Source organism: Lepidochelys kempii, chromosome 1 (assembly GCF_965140285.1).
Source record: "Lepidochelys kempii isolate rLepKem1 chromosome 1, rLepKem1.hap1, whole genome shotgun sequence".
In the NCBI taxonomy this organism is placed as follows: Eukaryota; Metazoa; Chordata; order Testudines; family Cheloniidae; genus Lepidochelys; species Lepidochelys kempii.
The window spans coordinates 116,069,637-116,094,529 of record NC_136380.1 but is presented as its reverse complement, the minus strand read 5'-3'; the positions used below and the strand labels follow the sequence as shown (position 1 = coordinate 116,094,529).

The 24,893-nt window shown below is 39.2% G+C and overlaps 1 protein-coding gene across 1 annotated transcript in view; it reads left to right on the top strand.

The window, feature by feature from the left end:
• MRPS9 (mitochondrial ribosomal protein S9) overlaps nt 1-14,973 on the top strand; it is a 44,646-nt gene extending 29,673 nt beyond the window's left edge. Inside the window, exons 6-11 of the mRNA XM_073351437.1 lie at nt 2,497-2,582; nt 6,452-6,527; nt 8,882-9,050; nt 10,176-10,284; nt 11,154-11,323; nt 14,762-14,973. Of these exons, the coding sequence (XP_073207538.1) occupies nt 2,497-2,582; nt 6,452-6,527; nt 8,882-9,050; nt 10,176-10,284; nt 11,154-11,323; nt 14,762-14,853 (702 nt within the window). The 3' untranslated portion in view covers nt 14,854-14,973. The remainder of the gene's footprint in view (nt 1-2,496; nt 2,583-6,451; nt 6,528-8,881; nt 9,051-10,175; nt 10,285-11,153; nt 11,324-14,761) is intronic.
• Nucleotides 14,974-24,893: the final 9,920 nt, after the last annotated feature.

The following is a 24,893-nucleotide window of genomic DNA, read 5'->3' as shown; positions in this document are numbered from 1 at the left end:
AATCACACTGAGGTATCTCACAAGGTATTGGGATGTAGGAGCAGTTTATTTTAGTCTTACAGATATTTTGAATAATGTTTCTTGTGTCTTAAGATACCAGATCTTAAAATATAGAAGTGGACACACACAAATGCCACAGATTGGGAGGTTTCAGAGTAACAGCCGTGTTAGTCTGTCTTTGCAAAAAGAAAAGGAGTACTTGTGGCACCTTAGAGACTAACCAATTTATTTGAGCATGAGCTTTCGTGAGCTACAGCTGTAGTCTCTAAGGTGCCACAAGTACTCCTTTTCTTTTTACAGATTGGGAGAAAATTCTACACAGATTTGATCATATTTACTTGATTTCTATTATGCCTACCCAAAATTAAAAAGTTACTGGAAGGCTTACTGCTACAGTTCAGTCTGATCTGAGCTGTTTGTAAACCAATTTGGGTTTTCTTGTTTTTTTGTTTTTTTTACTTCAGAGGTTCTATACACTTGAGCTGCTGTTCCAAAAATATTTATTTTGCTCATTACATTATTATAAATCTCAGCACCAGCCTGCATCACAGATTCCTTTTAAACTGATTCCACAATCATTTATTTAAGTGCTGTGAGTGCAACTACTTTAGAAAATCAATAAACCTATGGTTAACTTATTCTGATACTTTTAAATATCTGTATATTTTTATTGCAACCCTACTGGGAATGTATATTTATAGATAAAGAAACTTAAAATCATGATTGGTGGGTGCTTACTACTGTAAGGAAGTTCTTTAAGTGTTAAATGATATTTAAGTGTTGCATCAGCATCTTTGTTCACTTATTTCAAATTATGATATTGCGTATTTTAACAATTAGCACTTTATACAGTGGTTATTACTAAGCTCAGAGGCTTTCCTATGTTTCATCTGTTTCACTGTTTTAAACTTTGTACTTTTTGTAAAGTAGTATATAAAATGTAAAAATTTAATCCTTGCCACTCCACAGTAATTGCAGCACTATAGTATTTCCTGTTCTAAATATGGGAAGATACTGTTGATGCTGCAGATAGCTGGGGCTGTGAATGTTGAGGTTATTAGCACCCATTGTATTTCATAAAATAATTGAAGCCAGTACACAGTGCTCATCAATAAGCCTTTTGTTGTCAGCACTTGCTAATTTAAGTGGGGTCTTTGGAATTTGCAGTGTTTAGTTGTAGTACCACCACTTCTGTTTTTCTTATAAATATTACTTGTTGCCCAAAGTCTTCACTTATTCTACTTAGGATTAAGTTGTGCTGTAACACAAAGCATTTGATGGGTTTTTTTTAGCATGAACACTAAACTTGTGGGTAATTTAGCTTCATCAGAAAGCTAGATTCTTGAAGAAAACAATTAAGATTGAGAGTACATACCAATAACCTCAGGTTTAAAAAGAATTACAAGAACGTTATAATAATAAAAAAACAAGCACTGAAACTCAGGAAATTCAGAATTAAAGTTAACCCTAACATTTGAAAGTATGGAAATGCACAGTTATGGCAACCTTTACTCTGCTCCTATCGGTATGCACTGAGAGAAAGGAGAAGGGACTCTGACTCAAACTATCTATTGCTGCAGGTGAACAAGTGTTAACAGTGGTGGGAATTTTTTACAAAATGTTCCTAATGTAGACAGGGCTTACGTAGAAGTTTTACTAAATGGGTAAGAAATCAATTAAGGAAAGTTAAAAACTTATCTAAATGTGTATCCTCAATCCCTCATTTTATCTGTGCAAGGAATCTCTAGATGAGCGTAAAGTATTCCAACAAACAAAAGGGCTCAACTCTATGTAAATAGTAACTGAAACTGAACCGTTTTTGCATATATTGATACCTAACCTAAACTTCTAACAGATTCATTATTACACATCATATTTGAAAATACATCAGTGACAAAAATATACTTGCTATACTGTATGTGTGACTTGCTGAGTTTTTGACGGACTAGTATTTTTAAAAAGCAGACTTGTTCATGCACTTCCCCAAGAACAAGGAAGCCGTGATCTCAGGTGGGGCCTTTAAGTGCTACTGTAATACAAATATAATAAATATCACCAAGATTAACAGAGTTGCATGGCAGTAAACTTTTTTAGAATACACTATATAAATACTTTTTTCTAAAAAGGCAGTTCAAAGTTCAAGGCAGTAATGGTGTTCTTTATATAGATATAAATATATTGCCCACGTCCTTTTTAGTTTTGAGAATGACTTAAGCACCAATCCTTCGAACAGTTACACACATGTTTAACTTTACTGCCATGAGCAGTAGTGAGTGCAGGATCAGGGTCTTGTATACATTTTGAACCTGCAGTGTACTTGTAACTGTTGTTAAATACTGTAGCAATTTTTACAATCATCCCTATATGTTTTTGTACTCTTCAGGATGTTTGGATAATACACTACATAGATAAGTAATGGTTGAATATTTTGTTATTTAAAACCATGTAAACAATAAAATATCTGTACGCTTTAATGCATATTTCTATATATTTTAGGATATATATGGGAAACTGCTAGACATTCAGAAATATCAAGACCACTTGAGAGGCCAAGGCTTGCTTGCTGAGAACAGAAAACAAATGTGAGTTTCCGGCTTGCACTAATATTGGTATCCATTTTCTTAAATTGCTTTAATATATTATTTTAGCATTTCTTACAATCTTGGTTTCAAACATTTTTTATTTGATTTTTGGAGAGACCATTTTAAAATAATTCCTGTGAAGTAACACAGTATTGCCAACCTCAGGAGATCAAAAATCATTAGTCAGACCCCAAAAGAACATGAGATGATAAAAAAAAAAATGTTTTTTAGGGGTGGGGGTTGGTTTTTGTTTTGTTTTTGTTTGTTTTTTTTACTTTACAACATCTGTATACCCATCTACTTCTCTGCCAATGTGTGTGTTATAATTTCTAGTTGGAACGTCAGCCTTAAGTCACAAAAAATGCACACCTCTCCCTGACTGCTCAGATGGAAACTCCACTTAGCTTCTCCTCATTCCTAAAATAGTGTCTCTTCTTCTTAGTTTCCCACATTCCACAGCATATTCCCTCCAGTACAAGGGCTATTAAAATGGAGCTCACAAAGCAATGAACATCCAAGAAACACAAAGCATTCTGATTGTAGATCAAGTGTTTCTATTATTGTTCAGTAAAGATTTATATGAGCTACAAAGACAGGAGATGCTGCTGAGGTAGGGGGCCCATCCAATTGTGAAGGCAGAGCTCAGTGGCAAGGCCAGATGTGTGTCCTCAGCCCCACAAGCTCTTGCACTAGGTTCTGCCTCTGAGTTTAGCCCTGGAGATAGCAGGAATGGAGGAGCGTCTCATATTATGAGAGCTTGTCCTGCAGGTGCCAAAATCCCATGACTCATGATTAATTCATAAGAGTTGGCAATACAGTTAACATTTCAGTCATAAGACCAATCATTTTTGATCATAATTCCTAATTATGGATAAGTAATTCAACACTCAAGGAATCTAATAGGTTCCTTATTGTGTTTATATTAACCATTCCATTTTTTAAAAAAAGGAGTACTTGTGGCACCTTAGAGACTAACCAATTTATTTGAGCATGAGCTTTCGTGAGCTACAGCTCACTTCATCGGATGCATCGGATGCATTCCATTTTTAACATCCTCCTCTTTTTCTTCTCAGTGCCAACATATCTGTGTAGTTTTACTTTCCCTTACCCCTTTTCTTTCTATTCCAAAAGGGAAAAGAATAGAAACAATTTCCCTCTCCTCTCTCTTAGCTTCTGACCTTTGGTTAGCACATAACTGAGACTAGAAGCAGATCGAGAAGAATATTTAAATATTCTTGTTGGGTGAAGGTGTTCTGAGTTTTTTTTCCACAAAAGGTTTTCAAAGTAGATGGTTCTGTGTTCAGTGCCATTGTCCTTGAGGATTTTACTGATTGGGTTATGGGTTACTCATTTCTATTGAAGGTCAATGGAAAATTCCTGGAAGACCATAATGGTCATTTGTCTGTTAACAAGCCTTTTTAATGGCTGCAGTCAGGATTGCTTGTCAGTCTTTGAAATTAATCAATATTATAAGTTTGCTTCCTTTGAGGAATCCAGAAACTAGGATGCAGTAGCGCAGTTGTGTGTTGAGAATTTTTTGTAGTAATTCCTCCATACACTGAGTGGGCAGTCAGGATTCAGAGAAGGTTTGTCGGGTTGGAGAGGTTCCACTGAAACCAAGAAATCTGTGTCATATTCTCACGGTCCACTCCTTTTTCTCCCAGTTAAATGGTTGCTTTTTCAGGGCTGCAGTTCTTTCATGATGCGCCTCCTATGTGTCTTCAAGCTAGCATTATATAGTGTTCCAATTCTCCATAATGATGATCTGCAATTTTTTCTATTTTAGATGTTAATTTTGTGTGTGGATTTTTTTATGGGTAAATTGCAGTGAAGAGTGCATAGCTTCCTATATCTTTTTTTCTTCAGCACTGTGGTTTGGGATCATAACTACTTCAGTGTACCTTGCTGTGCTCTTCTATTTTGGCAGCTGGGACAGTTGTGTTAGCATGAGACTTTTGTCTTTAGCAGTGGTACACCAGTTTCTTATCTTGGTTTTGTAGTTGACTGAAGTCCATGTTCCTTTACGATTAAAGTTTCCTATGGTGTGTAGAGTTTATTCATCATACCTTTCTAGGAGAGGCCCTTTAGGATATATCTGCACAGCCTTTTGGAGCCTGCAGGAGTGAGCCTTCCTGCCCAGGTGGACAGAATCAGGCTGGCATTCTAAAAATAGCCATGTAGACAAGGCTTTGAAGTTGTGGCTTGGAATATGAAGCTCCAACCCAAGCTGCAACTTCAAAGCGCTGTCCACATGGCTATTTTTAGAGCACTAGCGTGAATCCCTGCTATCCCATGTGTGTCCATCCGGGCCAGAAGGCTCATTCCCGCTAGCTACAAAATGCTGTGTAGTTATACCTTTAATTTCTGAGCAGGCAAGGGGAGAATGGGGTTGGAGTTCATAGTGGATGCTGCTGAAAAATAATCTGATTTAATGTGATTCCTTCCAAAATTTAATCAATTGATTTACTCATGTGAATAATGGTGGTCCAAATTTCTTTCATGTTCTAAAAGCCAAGTGGTTGGAAGGATTTTTTTTCAAGTTTTCCAAAAACAGGTGCCTGTCTTCCACTGGGACAAGAATAGATAGTTTAACTCTAAAATGAAGAAATACTTTTTTCAGAGAATTGAGCATCTGAAAACAGGCTGTTATACAGACATTTTGCAATCTTAACTACAATGTTAGGCCCTGATCCTGCAGAGACTTAAGCACACACATAACTTTACACATGTGAGTAATCCCATTGACTTCATTGAGGCTACTCATGTATAAAGATAAGCATGTACTGAAATCTTTGCAGGATCCTGACTTCAGCTGCCAGTGAAAACAGTAACGTTGTCAGGCAGTGGGGGATGAGGTCATTTTAGGCCCTGATTCAGGAAAGCACTTAAACACGTGCTAAAGTTAAGTATATGCTTAAGTATAGCCCTGAATAATGTTGCTTCCTGGAATTGGGGCCTTTAATTTTGCCACGAAAAATATTAATTGACATTTATTGTTTCTAACAAATCTACAAAAGCAAAAAAATAAGAGTTAAGGCCTTGTCCTTAGGTCACCTTGTAATCTCACCCCCATTACTATATGAAGTATGCTGTTTCATCAACCGTTTGGGTACTTTTTATATAATACTACATGAAAAGGGCATGTTTGGGACAGTGCTTTGAATTTTCTTTCTTTTATTGGTTTAACTTAATTCAGACCTTAAAGATGTTTCACTACACTGGACTGTTTTCTTTACAATTTCCACCATTGCTACCACTAGCGCATGTCCTCCGTTGGTAACGACAGTGGGAGTGCTGATGCAGAGTCCAGCACTGTCATGTTGTCTAACCTAGTCCAGATGACATGGTTAAAATGCCAGTAGCTACTAGTTCCCTTCCTATATGAGCACCCCCACCACTGCTGCCAGCCGCAGAGCTGCACCAGTAAGAGCAAGGATTAACAGGGGAAGATCTAGTATAGACAAGGCCTTGTTGTTGTCTTGAATCTAGTTTTATGTGCATTTTGTTTTGCTGAAACCGTGTGGGCCAGGTTTTTTAGGACTGAGTTATAAATCTGTGGAAAATTAGCTTATCGTGGAACTGCTGATTGGCTTTTAACTTCAGTAGCAATAATGAGTGACACTTAAGTAAAATTCATAATTAACTCTTGATGCAGTGAATTTAATAAGTGTAGTTACCATTCCTTTCATAAGAAAGAGCTTTTATAACTAACTTAAACATTATAGATCACATTCACGTAGTGAATATCATACTGTTTTGCAGTAGAAAATACATTTCCAAACCAAGCCTGACTGTATGTGTGGTCCTTTGTGATATAACTCTAATTGCATGGTTAATTAAAAAGAGAATATATGTGATATTTTAAACAGAAACCTGATTGGCAGCAGATGGCTGATTAAGGAGGAATTGGAAGAAATGTTAGTGGAAAAACTGTCAGATCACGATGTGAGTAATTAATCTTTTTAATTTAAGGGACCTGTATCTTAAGAATACAGACTCCGGCTGCATTTAGTATCCTGAAAAAGTATGTCTTGGAGGCAGGTGCTCTTTAAGTATCGTCCATTCCCCCCCCCCCCCCCCCCCAACTCCTCTCCTCCCTACCCCCCAGTAAATATTTGCCCTATTGGCATGGTTATCTCTGTCCTTATGCATGCTACAAAAAGTTCCCACCATTGTTAACATGATCCATTTCTATCAGTGGTAACATCTTGGGAGCCCTTGTGTAGATGTGCCATATAACCCTGCTCAGAGAAGGTCTCATTAACACAGTGCTTAAAACCCCAGTGGCGTTGAGTAGGGCTCATCTATAGGGCTCCTAATGTTACTATTACTGATGAAGTTGAACTGATGGTAGTGATGTGATGCCTACTGTAGACAAGACAGACCATTACCTGCAATATTCTTGCATCATATGAAATTGATTCTGAAGAACTCTGAATCTGGCACCTTACTGCTTGCATCTCCAAGAACAAGTCCGTTAACCCACTATTTCCATCTGGTTTCCATAGGTGAGAAATAATGCTGATGTTTCAACTACACCGAGGTTTTCAAAATAAGAACAGAGGTCCAAAAATCCAGATCCAGTCTGCCTGTATGACCTTCTAAGTTATGTCTTACCTATGGAACGTTAATTTCCCAGTGGAATTTGAAGTTTGAATTGGGCTGTACCAGACAGGGCTGACAACCTTTTGTCTAAGCATTCTAGATATTTTATCTTCTACATCCTTCATTGCTGTGTATTGCACCATCCCTTAGAGATTCAGACTACAGATCATCTCACTAGCAATGGAAGCAGTCCTCAGTTTGAGTATCTCTTGTAATACTATGATGGTTGGTATGGATTTTCCTGTTTATTTTCCCAAAGCCCCAGGAATTGTTCTGCATTCACAAGCATACCCAGACATTTTAGTGTTCCTCACAGCTTGCCTTTCTACCGTACCTCACACTTCTATGAAATATCAGTGGGCTAGAAAATACCATGCTAGGGATTGGCCTGTGAATAAATACAAAAAAGCACAAAGGCTCAGCCTCTGGAAACAAATTGAAATGTTTGCATGTATTGAGTCCTTTAGATATTAGCTGTACTCTTTTGCCTGCTCCATTTATCTTTTCTTGTTGTTGCAGCAAAGCTTTCTGTGGTGCTTGCATTAAGGGTACTAAACAAAATGGAAGCAATTGATTTTTTTTCTTCTACATACGCCAAGAACTCTCCGAGGTTTTCCTCATTTACAGCTTCCACAATTTGATTTTTTTCCCCCCACTTTTAAAGGCATTTGGCACATACGTGTTATGCTAATGTCATTTTTTTTTTCCAAAAAGCGTTGCCACGGAAATCTGCATTAGAGCATTGGACTTAAATAAAACATTGCATTTCTATGAGTGATCTCAAAATATCCAGTGATACTGCTAATTTATTTGTAAGAAAGTAGCCCACTGCAGAAGATGCTGGGAATAGAGCATAGGTAAAAAGAATTCTCAAAAATAATTTTAAAAATACCCTATGAGTAGGAAAAAAGTGTAAAAAATTTTCTTATACACAATGGCATCCTGATATTTCTTTGTTACTGCTGGTCCAAAACTCTTTCAAGTAATGCCTTGTAGCAGGTGATCCCAGCTTTCAGCACAAAGGGGTTAATGCTGAGGTGTTTACTTTCTAATCACATGCTCAAGAACTAGGAAAAAAGCACACAGGAGCAAAGGATAATTTATTTCAAGAGGTTGCCCTTTAAGTCAAGTATCTCTTGAATTTTTAAATATCTTGATTGTTCAGTTTTAAAGGAAATCATAAACATTAAAGTAACTCAGCTTGAACAGCCGAAGAGATATGTTTCCCATATGTATTATGAAATATAATCATCGAGGTACAGTTTAGTAAAATACAATTATTTCCATTTTCTCTCTCTCTCTCTCTAATATATATAGACATATTGGAAATGAATGTGAAAGCTTTTTCTCCTCTATTCTAATAAAAAAAAAATTCAGATCCAAGGCCCAGTAGAAGTTTTCTTTTAAAATTGAGATGAACTTCATTCTAATATAATAATCCTGTATTACAAAGAGGTTGGGTGTACTCTGAATTCAAGATTAATTGTTGCCTGAAGAAAGGATTAGATGTCTTTAGTCACAGAGAAAATGATGCATTTGCATGCTGTTTTTGAAGCAGCATGTGGATGCAAAAGTGTCATCTTGTCAAAAATCATCAATAAAAGCAAAGAAGGAAAGATCAAGTATATAAAAATAGAATGTTTTAGCAAATGCAATTTCACTTGCATCTCTTAATGAATTTTTATTGTCTACAGTATTCGATGTGTATTCAGCTGCTAGAAAGATTAGTGACGTTGCCATGTTGTGGCATCGAAGAAGAGTATGTGCTAAAGTTTCGCAAAGAACTAGCTATACAATTAAAAAAGGTGGTGATTGAGCCCCTGCAATATGATGATCAAGGAGTGGCGTTCAGCACTGGGGAAGGTAATAATTTCAAGTTTGTCTGTCTGGTTGAAGTGGTGAAAGTCTCCAGATGAGACTCCAAAATTTCTTCTGTAACCCCAACACTCAGCAAAGTCTTGTATTGGTTGGTGCATTTCTTTATTTCATACACTTGTATTGATATTTTACAATTCTTTCATGGATGTCTTGGTATCGAAATGGAAGTGTATGGCACAAATGCCATTATCTAATGATCCATGATCTACAAAAGAGCCTTCAAAATAATAGTAAATCACTAGTTGTTGAAATTAGTAGATATGGGTACTCGACATTGCTTAAGAAAAGGCATTATAGCCAGTTTTCATAAGTTCAATAACTATCTTATTTTCCCTTTAAATACACAAAAGCACAGATCTATTTCACAGTCTAACAGGTTTCAAAAATCATTTATCAAACAACCTTTTTAACATTACCAGAGCTCAGTGTTGTAAACCAGACTATTTCTTCTGGGCTGAGATTTTGTATGTCATATTTTAGGTCAGAGCTCATGTTTTCACAGATATATAAAACTGTAGATAGTTTACGATGAAATCTTACTAAAGGTGGACAAAAATTGTAGCAGCACTGTTCGTACCAGTATAATTAATTTGTATGTACAGATTCATATGAACGTTCTTTGTTAAACTGTTGTACATTTTTTGTAACAAAGTATCTTAATTTTTTTCACAAAATATGTTTAATATTAGCTCCTGCAATGATGCTTCATGTGAGATGGTAGATACGGAACATGCACAAGTGTGACAAACTGCTTTAGTACCTCCATGTATCATTACTGCATTCAATCATCTTTCACAGTTACTTTTTAGTTCAGAATATTGCTTCTCATCTTCTAAAGTAAAACTGTTCAAAGTCGTACTGTGTGGGCTGTACTGATGGTTTTGTCCTTTTTTCTCTTATTTCCATGAACATTAGCAAAATGATCAAATCTATTTAGTGCAGTAGCATGCTGAATGTTGCTTATATTTTACACACACACCCTTTTTTACCTCCAAAAAGAAAATCATTGCTGCTGTATGAAAATAAAAGATCTGCTTAGCTTTTTTTGCATTTGATATGCTGAAAAATAATGAACCCACAATAACAAAAGGTTGCTTTGTTTATTTTAAGGCAAAAGAAAGACTTCGCGAGCATCTGCAGTAGTTTATGATAATGGAAGTGGAAAAATTACAGTGAACGGAGTAGATTATTTATGTTATTTTCCAGTGATGCAAGACAGGTGAGAGCACCATGTATCTGTTTTAACATTAACAACGTAAACGGAAACCATCATGCTTCGGTAGAGCATTTCAAGTATTCAAAGCATCAAAAAGGGCTAAGATTATTATTATTATTATTTATTAATAATTATTAATTATTTATTGTAACTTGATTTTTTTCTTGATGTTTCTGCATGGATCTTTAGTTCTATGAAGCTGACATATTCTCTTGTTCCTTTATAAGTATCTAGTTTAAGAAGACTTCACCTTGTTTCCATTTTTCTTCATGATCATAAGAACTCAAGGTGTATGGGCTGAGAGCTGTCTGTCATCTGCCTTTTTTCAAGGAGAGTTGCAAAGAATAAGAACATAGATCATTTTGGTTCTTTAGTTATGGGATCTGCTCAGATCAGAGAAACTCTTGGGTTTAGTGGAGTACACTCCTGAAATACATCTGTTTCCTGAGAGTCCCAGGGGCAGTAGTCATGCAGTCATACTCCAGCATATATCAGTAGCGTACAAACAAACAATGTAATTCAAGACACTTCACCTAAAATTTCAGACTGCACACACAATTTCAGTTCATCTTACACTGACAAGATTTCTGAGCATAAGTTATAAAAAGTTTCCTTAGAACAAGCCAATGTGGGTTTATTTTATTCATCCTGTTGACTATACAATTCAAACACCTTGTATATTACAATAATCTAAATGCAGAATAGTCCTTTCACATCTGGGTTTAACGTATTGACAAAGCAGTACAGGGAAGCTCGCATTTCTTTAGATTACGTATGTCAGGTCATCGTTTAACTCTCTCATAAACTAGCAATGTATATAATCTGCAATTTATAAAAATTAAATACTGTGTGTATCTTATCTTTTTTTCCAGAGAACAGTTAATGTTCCCATTCCAGTTCCTTGATAGACTTGGAAAACATGATATGGTCTGTACCGTTTCTGGTGGAGGGAGGTCCTCACAGGCTGGAGCAATCCGTTTAGCCTCTGCGAGAGCCTTGTGTAGTTTCATCACTGAAAATGAAGTGGAATTTATGAGGCAAGGTATGAGCATAAGTAGGAAAGAATGCATAATTCCAACAGTAATATGTGTTTACACACTTTTCCAGTAACTGACTAAGATTAATAAGATTGTTAAGGGCCTGACTCTCCGAAAACACAGAAGTGAGTAGTTCCATTGAAATCAGTGGGACTACTCATGTGCATAAGTGTTTTCAGGACCCACACTTTAGTCATGAATAGTTTTAATAGTCAGTCTTCCTGACATCTTTCAAATGTCCCAACTGTATTTCCTCTTTGAATAGCCTCTGCACCTGTTCATGACATGTTAGGGTCACAATCCCAGCCTGAGAACCCCTGCTTAGGCTGCATCCCGTCAGTGCAGAAACACAACATGTAGTAATATATCAAGTCGGAGAAAAACCTTGAGTTCAAATTTTGTGGGAGGAAAAGATTCCAAGATTGCTAATCAGTTGAATAGAAACAAATCTCTCATATTCTAAAGGTTCTTGTTCCTGCATTCAATCACCAAAATGTTGGGGCTACCAGTAGATTAATTTCAGCTTGATCTGAAGGGATGGCAAGGAGCATAAGTATAAGTAGGTTACTTTAAATAGGCCAGATTAGAGGTTCCTCCTCTTTCCCTTATTCAGAAGGCACCAGTAAAACAACCACCACCCTAGGTAGCTGCAGTAACTGATATTTTCCTATATGTAGAAGATACCACACTATTGCAACAATGCAGAATTAGAAACATTGAGTTTTTAAATAGACTGGAGGGAAATATGTTGAAAACTCCTACTCATAATGAAGGCAGCATAATTCTAAGCAAGCTTTTGTCTCTGCTTAACGTACTTTTGAATTATTTATTCATAGATTCCTAAACCCAGAAAGGACCCTTTGGATTACCTAGTTTGACCCTCTGTATTACACGGGCCACACAACTTCCTCAAAATAATTCCTAGAACATATCTTTTAGAAAAACATCCAATCTTGATTTTAAAAATGTCAGTGATGGAGAATCAACCGCAACCGTGATAAATTGTTCCCATGGTTAATTACCCCCATCATTAAAAATTTATGCTTTTATTTCCAGTCTGAATGTGTCTAGCTTCAGCTTCCAGCCATTGGATTGTGCTACACTTTTCTTTGCCAGATTGAAGAGCCCAGTGTTAAATATTTGTTCCCCATGTAGGTACTTACAGACTGTAATCAAGTCACCCCTTAATCTTCTCTTTGTTAAGCTAAATAGATTGTGCTATTTGAGTCTACCATGAGAAGGCATGTTTTCTAATCCTTAAATCTTTCTCACGGCTCTTCTATGAACCCTCTCTAATTAATCAACATCCTTTTTGAATTGTGGGTATCAGAACTGGACACTATTCCAGCAGTGGTTTCACCAGTGCCAAATACAGAGGTAAAATAAATAACCTCTCTACTCCTGCTCAAGAAACCCCTGTTTATATATCCCAGGATTGCATTAACTCTCTTTTTTGGCCAGAACATTACATTGGAAGGTCATGTTCAGCTGATTATCCCCCATGGCCCCCAAATATTTTTGAGTCACCACTAGTACCAACTTTTCAATGTGCCGGGGGGCGCTTGATCCCCCACCTCTGCCCCAGACCCCAACCCCACCCACCTCTTCCCGCCCCATTCTGCCCCCTTCCTTGAGCGTACCGCATCCTCACTCATCCCCCTTCTCCCTCCCCCACCCCCAAACCTCCCATGTGCCGCGAAACAGCTGATTGCAGCAGGTGGGAGACGCAAGGAGGGAGGGGTTGATGCTGATCAGCAGGGCCCACTAGCGGGCAGGAGGCGCTGGTGGGAGGTTCTGATAGGGCGACTGCTGGGCACCCACCATTTTTTTCCCCATGGTTGCTCCAGCCCCAGAGCACCGACAGAGTTGGCATTTGTGAGAGTCACTGCTTCCTAGGTTAGTCCCCCATTCTATAACTACAGCCTACATTCTTTGTTCCTCGACGTATACGCATACGTTTAGCCATATTAAAATGCATATTGCTTGCTTACACCCAGGTTTCCAAGCAATCCCAATCTCTCTGTATCAGTGAATTGTCCTCTTCATTATTTACCACTCCACAATTTTTGTCGTGTGCAAACTTTTTATCAGAGATGATTTTGTTTTCTTCCAGGTTATTGATAAAAACATTAAAATGTGTAGGGCCAAGAACCAATCCCTACAGGACCCCACTGGAAATATACCGACATGATGACCATTCCCACTTACAATTACATTTTGAGACCTATTAGTTAATCAGTTTTTAATTCTTTTAATGTGTGCCATGTTAATTTTACATCGTTCTAGTTTTTTTAATCAGAATGTCATGTGATACCAAGTCAAACGCCTTACAGAAGTCTAAGTATTTTACATCAACACTATTGCCTTTATCAGCCAAACTTGTAATCTCATCAAAAAAGATGTCAAGTTAGTGTGACAGGATCTGTTTTCATAAACCCATGTTGATTTGCATTAATTACATTACCCTCCTTTAATTCTTTATTAAACCAGTACTGTATCACCCACTCTATTATCTTGCCCGGAATCTATGTCAAACTTACAGGCCTACAATTATCCAGGTCATTCCATTTACCCTTTTTAAAAATTGGCACATTAGCTTTCTTCCAGTATTCTGGAACTTCCCCATTTCTCCAACACTTATTGAAAATTAACATTAATGGGGTACAGTGAACTCTTCATCCAGTTCTTTTAAAACTCTTGGTTACGTGTTATCTGGACCTGCTAATGTAAACATGTCTAACTTTAGTAGCTTCTATTTAAAATCCTCCAGAGATGCTAGTGGAATGGAAGGAGTATTATCATATGATGAGACTACATAATTTGTTTTTCTCCAAATACGGAATAGAAATATTTATTGAACACTTCTGCCTTTTCTGTATTATTATTGAAAATTCTCCCAATACCATCTAGTAGTGGACCAATACCGTTGTCAGGATTCTTTTTGTTCCTAAAATATTTAAAAGCTCATTCTTATTGTCCTTAACTCTGCTAGCCATAGATTTCTCCTTGTGTCCCTTTGCTTCCCTTTCCCGTTTTTTACAGTTCCTAACTTCTGATTTATATTCATTACTATCAGCTTTCTTCCATTTGTTATATATTATTTTTATAGGTGTCTAAAAGTGAATTCAAATATTTGAACAAATAACATGTCCTTTACATCACTGGGGTGATTTTTTAAGATTTGTAATGTATTGTAATGTACAAAATTCAAATACTGTAACAGTGTTAAAATTCTGTGGGGTTTGACTAAATTCCCTTTTGTTGGTTTCAAGTTGTACCTTTGTCCTCCTTTTGGGCCTAGATGTTGCAGTTCATGTGGTATGCAAAGTCACAAGTTGTTCTGAAGCCCACTTTTTCTCTCTCTCTCTCAAAAAAACACTCACACAAAATATATTAGTGAATGCTGTACTTCATAAAATGACTCTCTTCATATTGTCCTGTAGCTGGACTACTGACAGCTGATCCACGTATCAGGGAACGAAAGAAGCCTGGTCAGGAAGGAGCCCGCAGGAAGTTCACCTGGAAAAAACGCTAAGTCTAACTGGAGCAGATGTTATAAGTTATGCGTTACAACAGTTTCAAAACATCACCAACTGTATGATTTCTTTACAATCACTGTTGTGTAAATATATCTGGTAATTTTTTTTGTTTCTAATCATTGTGGTTTTCCTCTTTTTAAAAAATTAATTTCTTTTAAGTTGTAGTCACTTGTTAAAAAATTTTAAAAGTTGCAAACTGTGAAGTTTTTTATCTGAACTGAGAGTCTAAAATGAAACTTTGAGGCCAAAATAATTACACCTCCCAGCTGCTTGTAGACATACCCTTAATGATGGGCATACCAGATGCTTACTTTGCCTGGATGAGGAGCACATAACAGAGGGAACAGGAGTACTTGTGGCATCTTTGAGACTAACAAATTTATTTGAGCATAAGCTTTCGTGGGCTACAGCTGTTCTTTTTGTGGATACAGACTAACGTGGCTGTTACTCTGAAACATAACAGAGAGAGATGCCATATGTAGATCCTTTTCTAAGAGAATCCAGAGAGCTACTGATTCTTCTCTGAAAATGTTCCTGATGGAGAGATCAATGCATCCCTCTTTACACCCCAGAATGCCTGGGGTAGAAACTTCTAAGCTCTCATCAAAAAGCATCTCTGCTAGTTCTTGTACTTGGGAAGTAAAAAGAGTTGCTCCTAAAAATCTATCCTCCTTGTCCAATAAAATCTCAAGGGATGGGAAGGAAAGAGCACCGAGCACACAAAAAGAAGAAATCTAAGTTTTTCACCAGGTCCTTCCTCTAGGAGCCACAAATCCTCTCAGTCCTCATCTGAAAGAGGTAGTACAAGGTTCCAAAAGGGTCCTATTGGCATACAGACAGGTAGCAGTCACCATGCCTCTAAACGGACTTCTTGGTACTGCGAAAGTTGCCCAGCACAAAGATCCCCACTACAGTCAACTCTGGTACCAATGCTATCCTACTGTCTGACTTCAGCACCAACTGATTTGGTACCAAAATCCTATATAGAGTCCAAAGACCTACTGATATCTACCAGATTCCTCACTATTTGCAGTAATAAAGGTAGATCCTTCAGTATCGATGGCTGACCCTACACTGATATTGAGCACCTCAGCGGTACTGACCAGAGGCAGCATATGGGCAGGCTGAGGCAGCATTAATCATTCTAGTCCTCAGGTTCAGAGGGCAGTAGTAAGGTTTCACTAGTTTGTTCCCTGGGGTCTAAGTATTCAGGCCAGTAGACACTTGAGATGGAGTTGAGGGCTGAGTTTCACTACCCTGGCCATGAAAGCTCAAAGAGGGAGTGAAATCCCTATCTTTCCCCTTGGCCAACCTGTCTCATATACTTATGAACACCTGGATCTTTACTGGGCTGCATCAAGTTTCAAGACCAATGTCTACATTCCAATCTAGCACTAGATCCCCTTCACCACCACCTCACAGGGGAGCTTTACAGCCAGCCCAATCTGCTCTTTCTGTCAGCTGAATAGACTGGTAATGGCTCTTATGAGGAGTCACAGATAGAGGACCACCTCATCCTGGCTCCCATATCATCTACTGATTGGGCTGTGACACCAGAGATTCCAGTGGAGGTGGTCCAGGAAAAATACAAAAGCTTCTAGACATCCTGCACATCTTTGTTCCTGGATCTCTTGCAATGCCCATCACCAAGGGACATTTAGAGCCAGCTAAATTGCTCTGGCAGATGCCTGCTGCTTTGACACCAACATCAAAAGGGGCAGATCAACACTATTAAGTGCCTTCCTGGGGCTTCGGGCAACTTTATATGCACCTCACTAGTTGTCACCAATTGGGAGGTCTTAGCAAAGTCAACAAAAATCAACACAGACAAGGAGCCCAAGAAATTAAATATAAGAAACTAGGTATCTCTGAAACTTTCCACCTTCCACCAGTGAGAAACAACTGCAGATTTCTTCAGCAGGGGTTTTACATACCAGGGATTTTACATACCAACATGTGTGGTCAATCAGGAAGGATATACTCTTCCAGATCTTCCACCAGTGGGGGTACACAGGAATAGATTTATTTGCAACCAACCTGAACAACAGAAATGTTGTTCCAGTTTGGTCTGCAGCCTGGTTTCCATTACAGATACCTTCTTTCTCCCCAGTCCACTCTACCTCCAATATGCATTCCCACCAGCTCAGCTCATCCCAAGAGTCCTGAAAAGGGATAAGGCAGACAATTCCAATGGCACCAGGTTGGCCAAAACAGTACTGGTTCACAGACCCTACGGCAGCTGTCCATATGGTCACTAATATCTTTGCCTCTAGTCAAGGTTCTGCTCAGAACCAGGATAAGTCTGTATCCCAACCTCCAATCTTTCCACCTCGCTGAACGGATGATCTCTGTTGAATACTCATGAAAGGTCATACTTCCAAAATGTCTAAGCCATCTTAGTGAGCAGCAGAAAACAATACACTAGAGCTGCATATGTAGCAAAGTGGAAGAGGTTCTTCAATGTGGGCACCATCTCAAACACTTAACACAAGATATACAGTGATACAATTAAACAAAGGGAGGCAGCTTTTATGTCCTCAACTCAGCACACAAAAAGAGTAGGGACACATGCTACTTATTGGTATTGCTGGCAAAAGTCCACCTCGAGTGTATCAGGTGCCCACACATCTGCAGTGCACAACACCTATTGAAGAACAATTGTTACTGTACAAGTAAGTAACTTTTTTGTGTTTTTTATTTTCCCCCCATTTCTATGGTGTTTGGAGCACCACCACTACAAACTTCTGGGCCCTGGAAATCATAGGGATGGAATATTACCTCCAATTCCAAACCTTCCCCAACCATCACCCACCTTTCCTGTCTCTTTTCAGAGATCCCTCTCACAAGAACATGCGACATCAGGAAGAGCAGCCACTTCTAAATCTCAGCTCAGTACCTCAAGAGCATAGGGGAAAGGAATTTTACTCTCATTACTTAATTCCCAAAAAGTAAGGGGGCTGGCACTGCCCTATTCAGGACCTTAGACAGTTGAACACCTTCATTCACAAGCTCATTTGCATGATGGTGACTTCAGCCTTGATAACTTCAACCCTAGATCCACATGACTGGTACATAGTTCATGATCTTGTTTCCATGTAGTAATTCACTTTTCCCAAAGAAGGTATCTGAGATTTCAGGTGGGCAGTTTTGGCTAACATGCGGCCTATTGACAGCACCAATAGTATTCACAAAATACCTAGCAGTAGAGGTGACTTAGGAAATTAGTCCAGGCTTATCTGTACTTAAACTGTCACATTTGCAAGTCACATCAATAGGTAACTAACTCCATACACTAGATTTCTGCAACCTTTCACATTTCTAGGTATAAGAGTAAACAAAGAAGACAATATTAATTGCAACTCAAAGGGTTGAGTACATAGGGGTGGATTTGGAGCACCAGTGGCCCAGCTGTCACAAGAGGGATTCCAAAACATACTAGACTTGTCCGCCCACCTACAAGTTCATCATCATGGGCAAGGACTTGTCTCAAACTTTAGGACAAATGGCCTCTTGTACATATATAACTCAGCATGCAAGACTTCACCTTTGTTGCACACAAGAGTGGTCTGTATATCTATTCGGGACCAGACCAGTTAGGAACAGCTGCTGGCCTGCTCCCTGACTAACTATGCTGCTAGGCAACCAATGAGCCCAGCTGCACTGCCTTAGAACTCTGAGTGGCCACAGCCCCTGACTGTCTGCTGGTTTAGCAATCCTGCTGATAAGCCTGGCTGATAAGTTCAGCAGCTGTTTGGCATATACCATGCCTGCAGCTGCACTTGCCCTTATTCCAGTCCCTGTTCCCCTGTGACTTCTGGCTTTGACCCCCAAGTCTGCCTCCGGCTTATAACTCTAGTTGACCCTCTGATTCTGGCATTTAGCTTCTGTTTCTCTGGTATTGATCCTTGGCTCCACCTCTGGCTTACAACTCTGATTTATGCTCCCTCCCCTGGCTCTGGCATTTAGCTTCTGTCTCTCCGGAACTGACCCTCAGCTTGTTTCCTGGACTCTGCCCACGCAGGATGCACCAGTAGACCAAACTCTCACCTTCACCACGGCCTGGTCAGCAACAATGTCAGCCAAGCAGGAATCACCTGGCTCTGATGATGCACATTTCCCCTGTGCAAGTCCTGTCATCATAAGTAAGCTGGTGGAAAGGCCCCCCTAAAGTTGGCAAGGGACTATGCTGCTCTCTATCATTGCCATGAAAAGCATTGATGACAGGTGTCCCCATGCTGGGTTGGACAACCTTCATGCTCAGGAACTCCTTAGGAGGCCTACCTTCATGTAAATGACTTGGAGCTGACTACCATTCACCTGATGTGCAGTTTTCCTCCCCGTTCTGAAAGGGCTGACAGATCAACTCATGATAGGCAACACTACAGCTATGTTTTATGTAAACAAGGGGAAGGAAGATCCACTTCTCTATGTCAGGAAGCTGTGCACCTATAGAACTTTTGTACCTGCCATTGAATTACTCCAAGAGGAGTACACCTATCAGGGTTACAAAATATGCTGACAGATCACCTCAGCAGACAATTTACAAGTGACCACAAGTGGTTAGGAAATGACACTATTATCCATAACATATGTTCGTTAGTGGGATTGTCCAAACATAGATCTCTTTGCCACCAGAGAAAACAAGAAAGGTCAAAAGTTTTACTCCAGAGGACAGAGTCTGGGATCCCTATCTGATTCCCTGCCCTAATGGATGCTTACCCGCAGTTCCATTGATCTCAAGAATACTCAGGAAGCTCCAGCATGGCCAAGGCAGTTTGGGCGCTCAGAGCTGAAGAAGGTCTCCGTTCAACATCCAATTCAAATGTGTTTCTGGTCAGGATGTCCTATCTCCTGGCACTTCCATGGTGTGGATCCTGGTCATACTTAAGTGCTTTGTTGCACTTAGCAGCAGAGAGGAAATGTTCAGCAGAAGCAAAAAAACATTATTTGCAATAGAAAGGACTCTACCAGGTTTATTTACTGTGCCAAGTGGAAGAGATTTACTGGGCACAACAAAACCGGTTATCTTTTGTTTCTAACTCAGATACCAGGCATACTGGAGTACATTCTGTCATTAAAGAACTCTGGACTTTCACTGCAAGTCCACCTGGCAGTCAGCTCAGATTTCCACTCTTCAAGTCAAGAATAGTCCCTATTTTCATGTCCTGTGATAGCTAGGTTTTTGAAAAGCCTAATACAGCTGTATCACCCAGTCCAAGATCTTCCTCTTCCTTGGGATCTAAATATTGCACTGATGGGGATTAGGGGCCACTAGCTACATCTTCTGTTTCATCTTCCCATCAGAACAGCCTTTATGATAGCAGTAACATCATCTAGGATGATGGAAGAGCTGTAAGCTCTCATGGCAGGATCCCCATGTACAGTTTTTCATAAAGACAGGGTAAGGTATCCTTGAAACCTCACTCAAATTTTTAACAGAAGGTAATCTGTCTTCCATCTAAACCAAGTTCTACGTCTACCTGTGTTTTTTTTCCCCCAAAGCCATACTCTAGCAAAGGTGAGATACTCTGTGTGGGCCCCTTGTGGGTTTGTCCTTGACCTAGTTTGCATGTCTCATTTATAAAGTTGCAAATTCTTTGTCAGCACTTTTCCTTTGCAAGTGTGTTCATTTGTAAGTGTAGACTATGTCTACACAATGGCTTATGTCGGCAGAATTTACATCACTCAGGGGTGTGAATAAATGACCCAGCTGCGCAACATAAGTTACACAGACATAAGCGCCGGAGTGGACAATGCTAGGTCAGTGGGGGTGCTTCTCCTGCTGACATAGCTTCTGCCACTTGCGGAGGTGGTTTTATTTTGCTCTCCCATTGGCATAGAGTGTCTTCACCAGACGTTTTGCAGCAGCATAGCTGCAGCTTTGTACATGTAGACATGCCCTGAGAGTCTCCTCGTGTTTTGTGATGATTTGTAAACTATTTTAATTAGTTCTCAGTGCTATGAAAGATCACTTGAATCATTTATTCGGTCCAACACCAATAGAATATAACAGTGAATAGAATAGAAGGACTAAACAACTGCATGTACAGTACCTTTATCTCAACACCTGGTGATTCCTTTATTTCATTTGTGAGTTCAGGATCACTTGTATGTGTGAAGCTGCCTGTGTAACTAGGTATTAGTTAACCATGCCTTTGAGTCAAGTAGTCATTCAAGCAAATCATCCCTATTCAACAAATCACTTAAGTATGTGTTTAACAATAATACATGCTTAAGTCTCATTGACTTTAAAAGAGGGTGCCAGCTGAAGATGTTATAGGATGGGGTGTGTTGGGGGGGAGAACAAAGATAATCCAATTCAAATAGATATAGCAAAAATTAATTAATTTAACCATATTAATAAGAACGGCCATACTGGGTCAGACCAAGGGTCCATCTAGCCCAGTATCCTGTGTACCGACAGTGACCAATGCCAGATGCCCCAGAGGGAATGAACAGAACAGGTAATCATCAAGTGATCAATTCCCTGTCACCCATTCCCAGCTTCTGGCAAACAGAGGCTAGGGACACCATCCCTGCCCATCCTGGCTAATAGCCATTGATGGACCTATTCTCCACGAATTTACCTAGTTCTTTTTTGAACCCTGTTATAGTCTTGGCCTTCACAACATCTTCTGGCAAGGAGTTTCACAGGTTGACTGTGCATTGTGTAAAAAAATACTTCCTTTGTTTGTTTTAAACCTGCTGCCTATTAATTTAATTTGGTGGCCCCTAGTTCTTGTGTTATGAAAAGGAGTAAATAACACTTCCTTATTTACTTTCTCCATACCAGACATGATTTTATAAACCTCAATCATATCCCCCCTTAGTCATCTCTTTTCCAAACTGAAAAGTCCCAATTTTATTAATTTCTCCTCATACAGCAGCCATTCCATGCCCCTAATCATTTTTGTTGCCCTTTTCTGAACCTTTTCCAATTCCAATATATCTTTTTTGAGATAAGTCGACCACATCTACACACAGTATTCAAGATGTGGGTGTACCATGGATTTATATAGAGGTAATATGATATTTTCTGTCTTATTTTCTATCCCTTTCTTAATGATTCCCAACATTCTGTTTGCTTTTTTGACTGCCGCTGCACATTGAGTGGATGTTTTTAGAGAAATATCCACAATGACTCCAAGGTCTCTTTCTTGAGTGGTGACAGCTAATTTAGACCCCATCATTTTATATGTAAAGTTGGGATTATGTTTTCCAGTGTGCATTACTTTACATTTATCAACATTGAATTTCTTCTGCCATTTTGTTGCCCAGTCACCCAGTTTTGAGAGATCCTTTTATAGCTCTTTGCAGTCTGCCTGGGACTTAACTATCTTGAGTAGTTTTGTATCATCTGCAAAATTTTCCAACCTCACTGTTTACCCCTTTTTCCAGATCGTTTGTGAATATGTTGAATAGGACTGGTACCAAAACAGACCCCTGGGGGACACCATTATTTCCCACTCTCTATTCTTAAAACTAACCATTTATTTCTACCATTTGTTTCCTATCTTTTAACCAGTTACCAATACATTAGCCTTTCTGAGTGTATAGATCTAAGATTAACCAGTTGGGCTCAATAATAAATGGGACATATTTAGTCAAAATCAGAGACGAGTGAATGGACAAAATATCTGTATTGAATTGCACAAATTCTTTTTTTCTTAAATTTTGTGATCTGAAAAATAGGAAAGAAAGCCTCAGGGTTCAAAAACCAGCAAAAAACAAACAAACCAGGAATTGGTCAGTCTGATTTAATTATATTATCCTTATAGATCTGGGAATATCCCTAAGAGTTGATATATCCGTTGAATTCAGTTGCTTCATAGAAACTTGTTAGAGCTCTAAACTATATCTGCTATTGCAGTGGAAAAAGTTTGAAAAACAAAAATATTAGTTAGTATAAATATACAATAAAGAGAATAATAGTTTGTGTTTTTATTTGTACTAGGTCACTCTAAACAACTCGCTTATATCTCCCATTTGTGCCAAAACTTTGGAGTTTTGTGATCAAACTCATTCAATTAAGAAAGAATGTTACATCGCTATGTTGAGTCTAGTTCCTGGAATTGAAATGAGGCTTCTTGGTCTAATATCTGGATCAAAATAAATCAACCACAATTCAGACAGAATTTTCTATGGTCCTGAACCTCAGAAATGCTAAGCACTCAATTGCTATTGACTTGAGTGAAAATTGTAGGTGTAGGTCTGTTGTAAGCCTGAATCCGAGGCCCTCACTGACCCTGAGCAAGCCACTTGACCTCTATATGCTAGTCAACTCTACTCAAAAAACAAAACACAAAAAATGAAGGGGAAATCCTAAGATCTTACTGCAAACCAAGGGATTGATCCTGCTTCCACCACTAGCAATAGCTAAGCACTTGTCTTCAGTGAAAGTAGGATCTACTGCCAGATGACACACATGGAGGTTAGTTTTCTGAATAAATTTCCAGGAAAGCAGTGTCTGTTCGGACAAAGCCTGTGTGTACTCATAACCCCTAACCTGAGGACATAAAGGGCAGAGCAATGTCAGATGCCTCTCAGTTCCCCAGGGTCTCTTACCACCCATAGTAGTGAGACTGCACTCAGCAGTGTCCACCTACTACCGTGTCATTCCCTTCATTGAATCGGTTTGTAAATATTTGTAAATACTAGAAATAAGTTTAGTTTAAAAAAATCATTTCTTTTGTGTACTATTTGGCACCGAGGTGCTTTTCCACCTAGTCGCCAAACCTAAACCCTCCAACTTCAAGCTATGCCCATCATATGATAGACTTATTTCAACCAACAGTCATCTTTTCTCGGTGAGAGCCATGTCACATACTGTTGCTTTGTATACCAGCCCTTCTCCACCACAACTTGCCGACCCGGAGATACTTTGCTAAAGCTCTACTGACTGGAGCAGTCCATGAGGGAAGTGTCAGATTCCAAAAGATATTTCTGACTCCAAAAAGGGACTCTCTTCCCAGTGATACCATTCCTTCAGTGCTCCTGCAGAAAGGGCCTCTTCTGTTGCTGGTACTGAGAAGGGGCCAGCAACTTCTTTAGGCAGCTGTCCTTATGCCTCCAAACTGAATTTGGCCTTGACTGGGAGTTCACTGCCAAGGAATGGTGCTGCCTCCACACACTGAGGCAGGGAAAATCTAAGCTGTGCTCTAAGGGTGATTCATGGCACGAGTCTCCTTCCCCAGAACTAGAAAGGACAAAAGTTCTAAAGAGAGCCACAGGTCTTCCAATTCTTTTAAACCACAGGTCCTGAAGCCTGATCACTGTGGGCAGGCTAGTGGGACTGATTCTTTGGCTCGCCTGCTCTGTGTGGAACTAAGTCCCCACTGGCACCAAAGGACCACATCTCATGAGGGACAGCTGAGGGGAGAAATGGGAAGCTTACATTTTCTGTGGTTCTTAGATGAAGTACCTCAGGAGTTCAGAGGGAAGGTTTCTATTGTCACTACTCCCTTATTCCCAAAAGAAAAGGGGAAATGTATCCTATCCTTGACCTTAGGGAACTAAACAAATTTATACACTGACTCAAATGGAGGCAGGGGATACTAGACACTAGCCTCCATCATCTGCTCACAGAAGATCAAGGATTAGTCCATGGCTCTTGACCTTCAGGAAGCTTACTTTCACTTTTAGCAATTCGTTCAGCCACAGAAAATATTTCCAGTTTATAGTGGGACACTACCAAATACAGGGTGCTGCCTTTCTGCCCCTCTGAAGCCTCAAATATATTCACAAAATGCTTGACAATAGTGGCGGCACATCACACTTGGATGAATGGCTTTTGAGAGGGAAATCCACACAGGAAGTTTCCAGTGTGCTATCTACAGTCCTCAAATTATTTCATGCCTTAATGCTGAGAGTCAGTCATCCCCTTACTTCAACCCAGTCTGGAGGATTTATAGGGGCTCTTCTAATTTCAAATCAGCAAAGGCATACCTTCCTCTAGACAGGTTTCAGACAATCCATAGTCAAGGAGAACCCAGCAACGATAGCACGAAAATACCTCAAACTATTACATCACATGGTA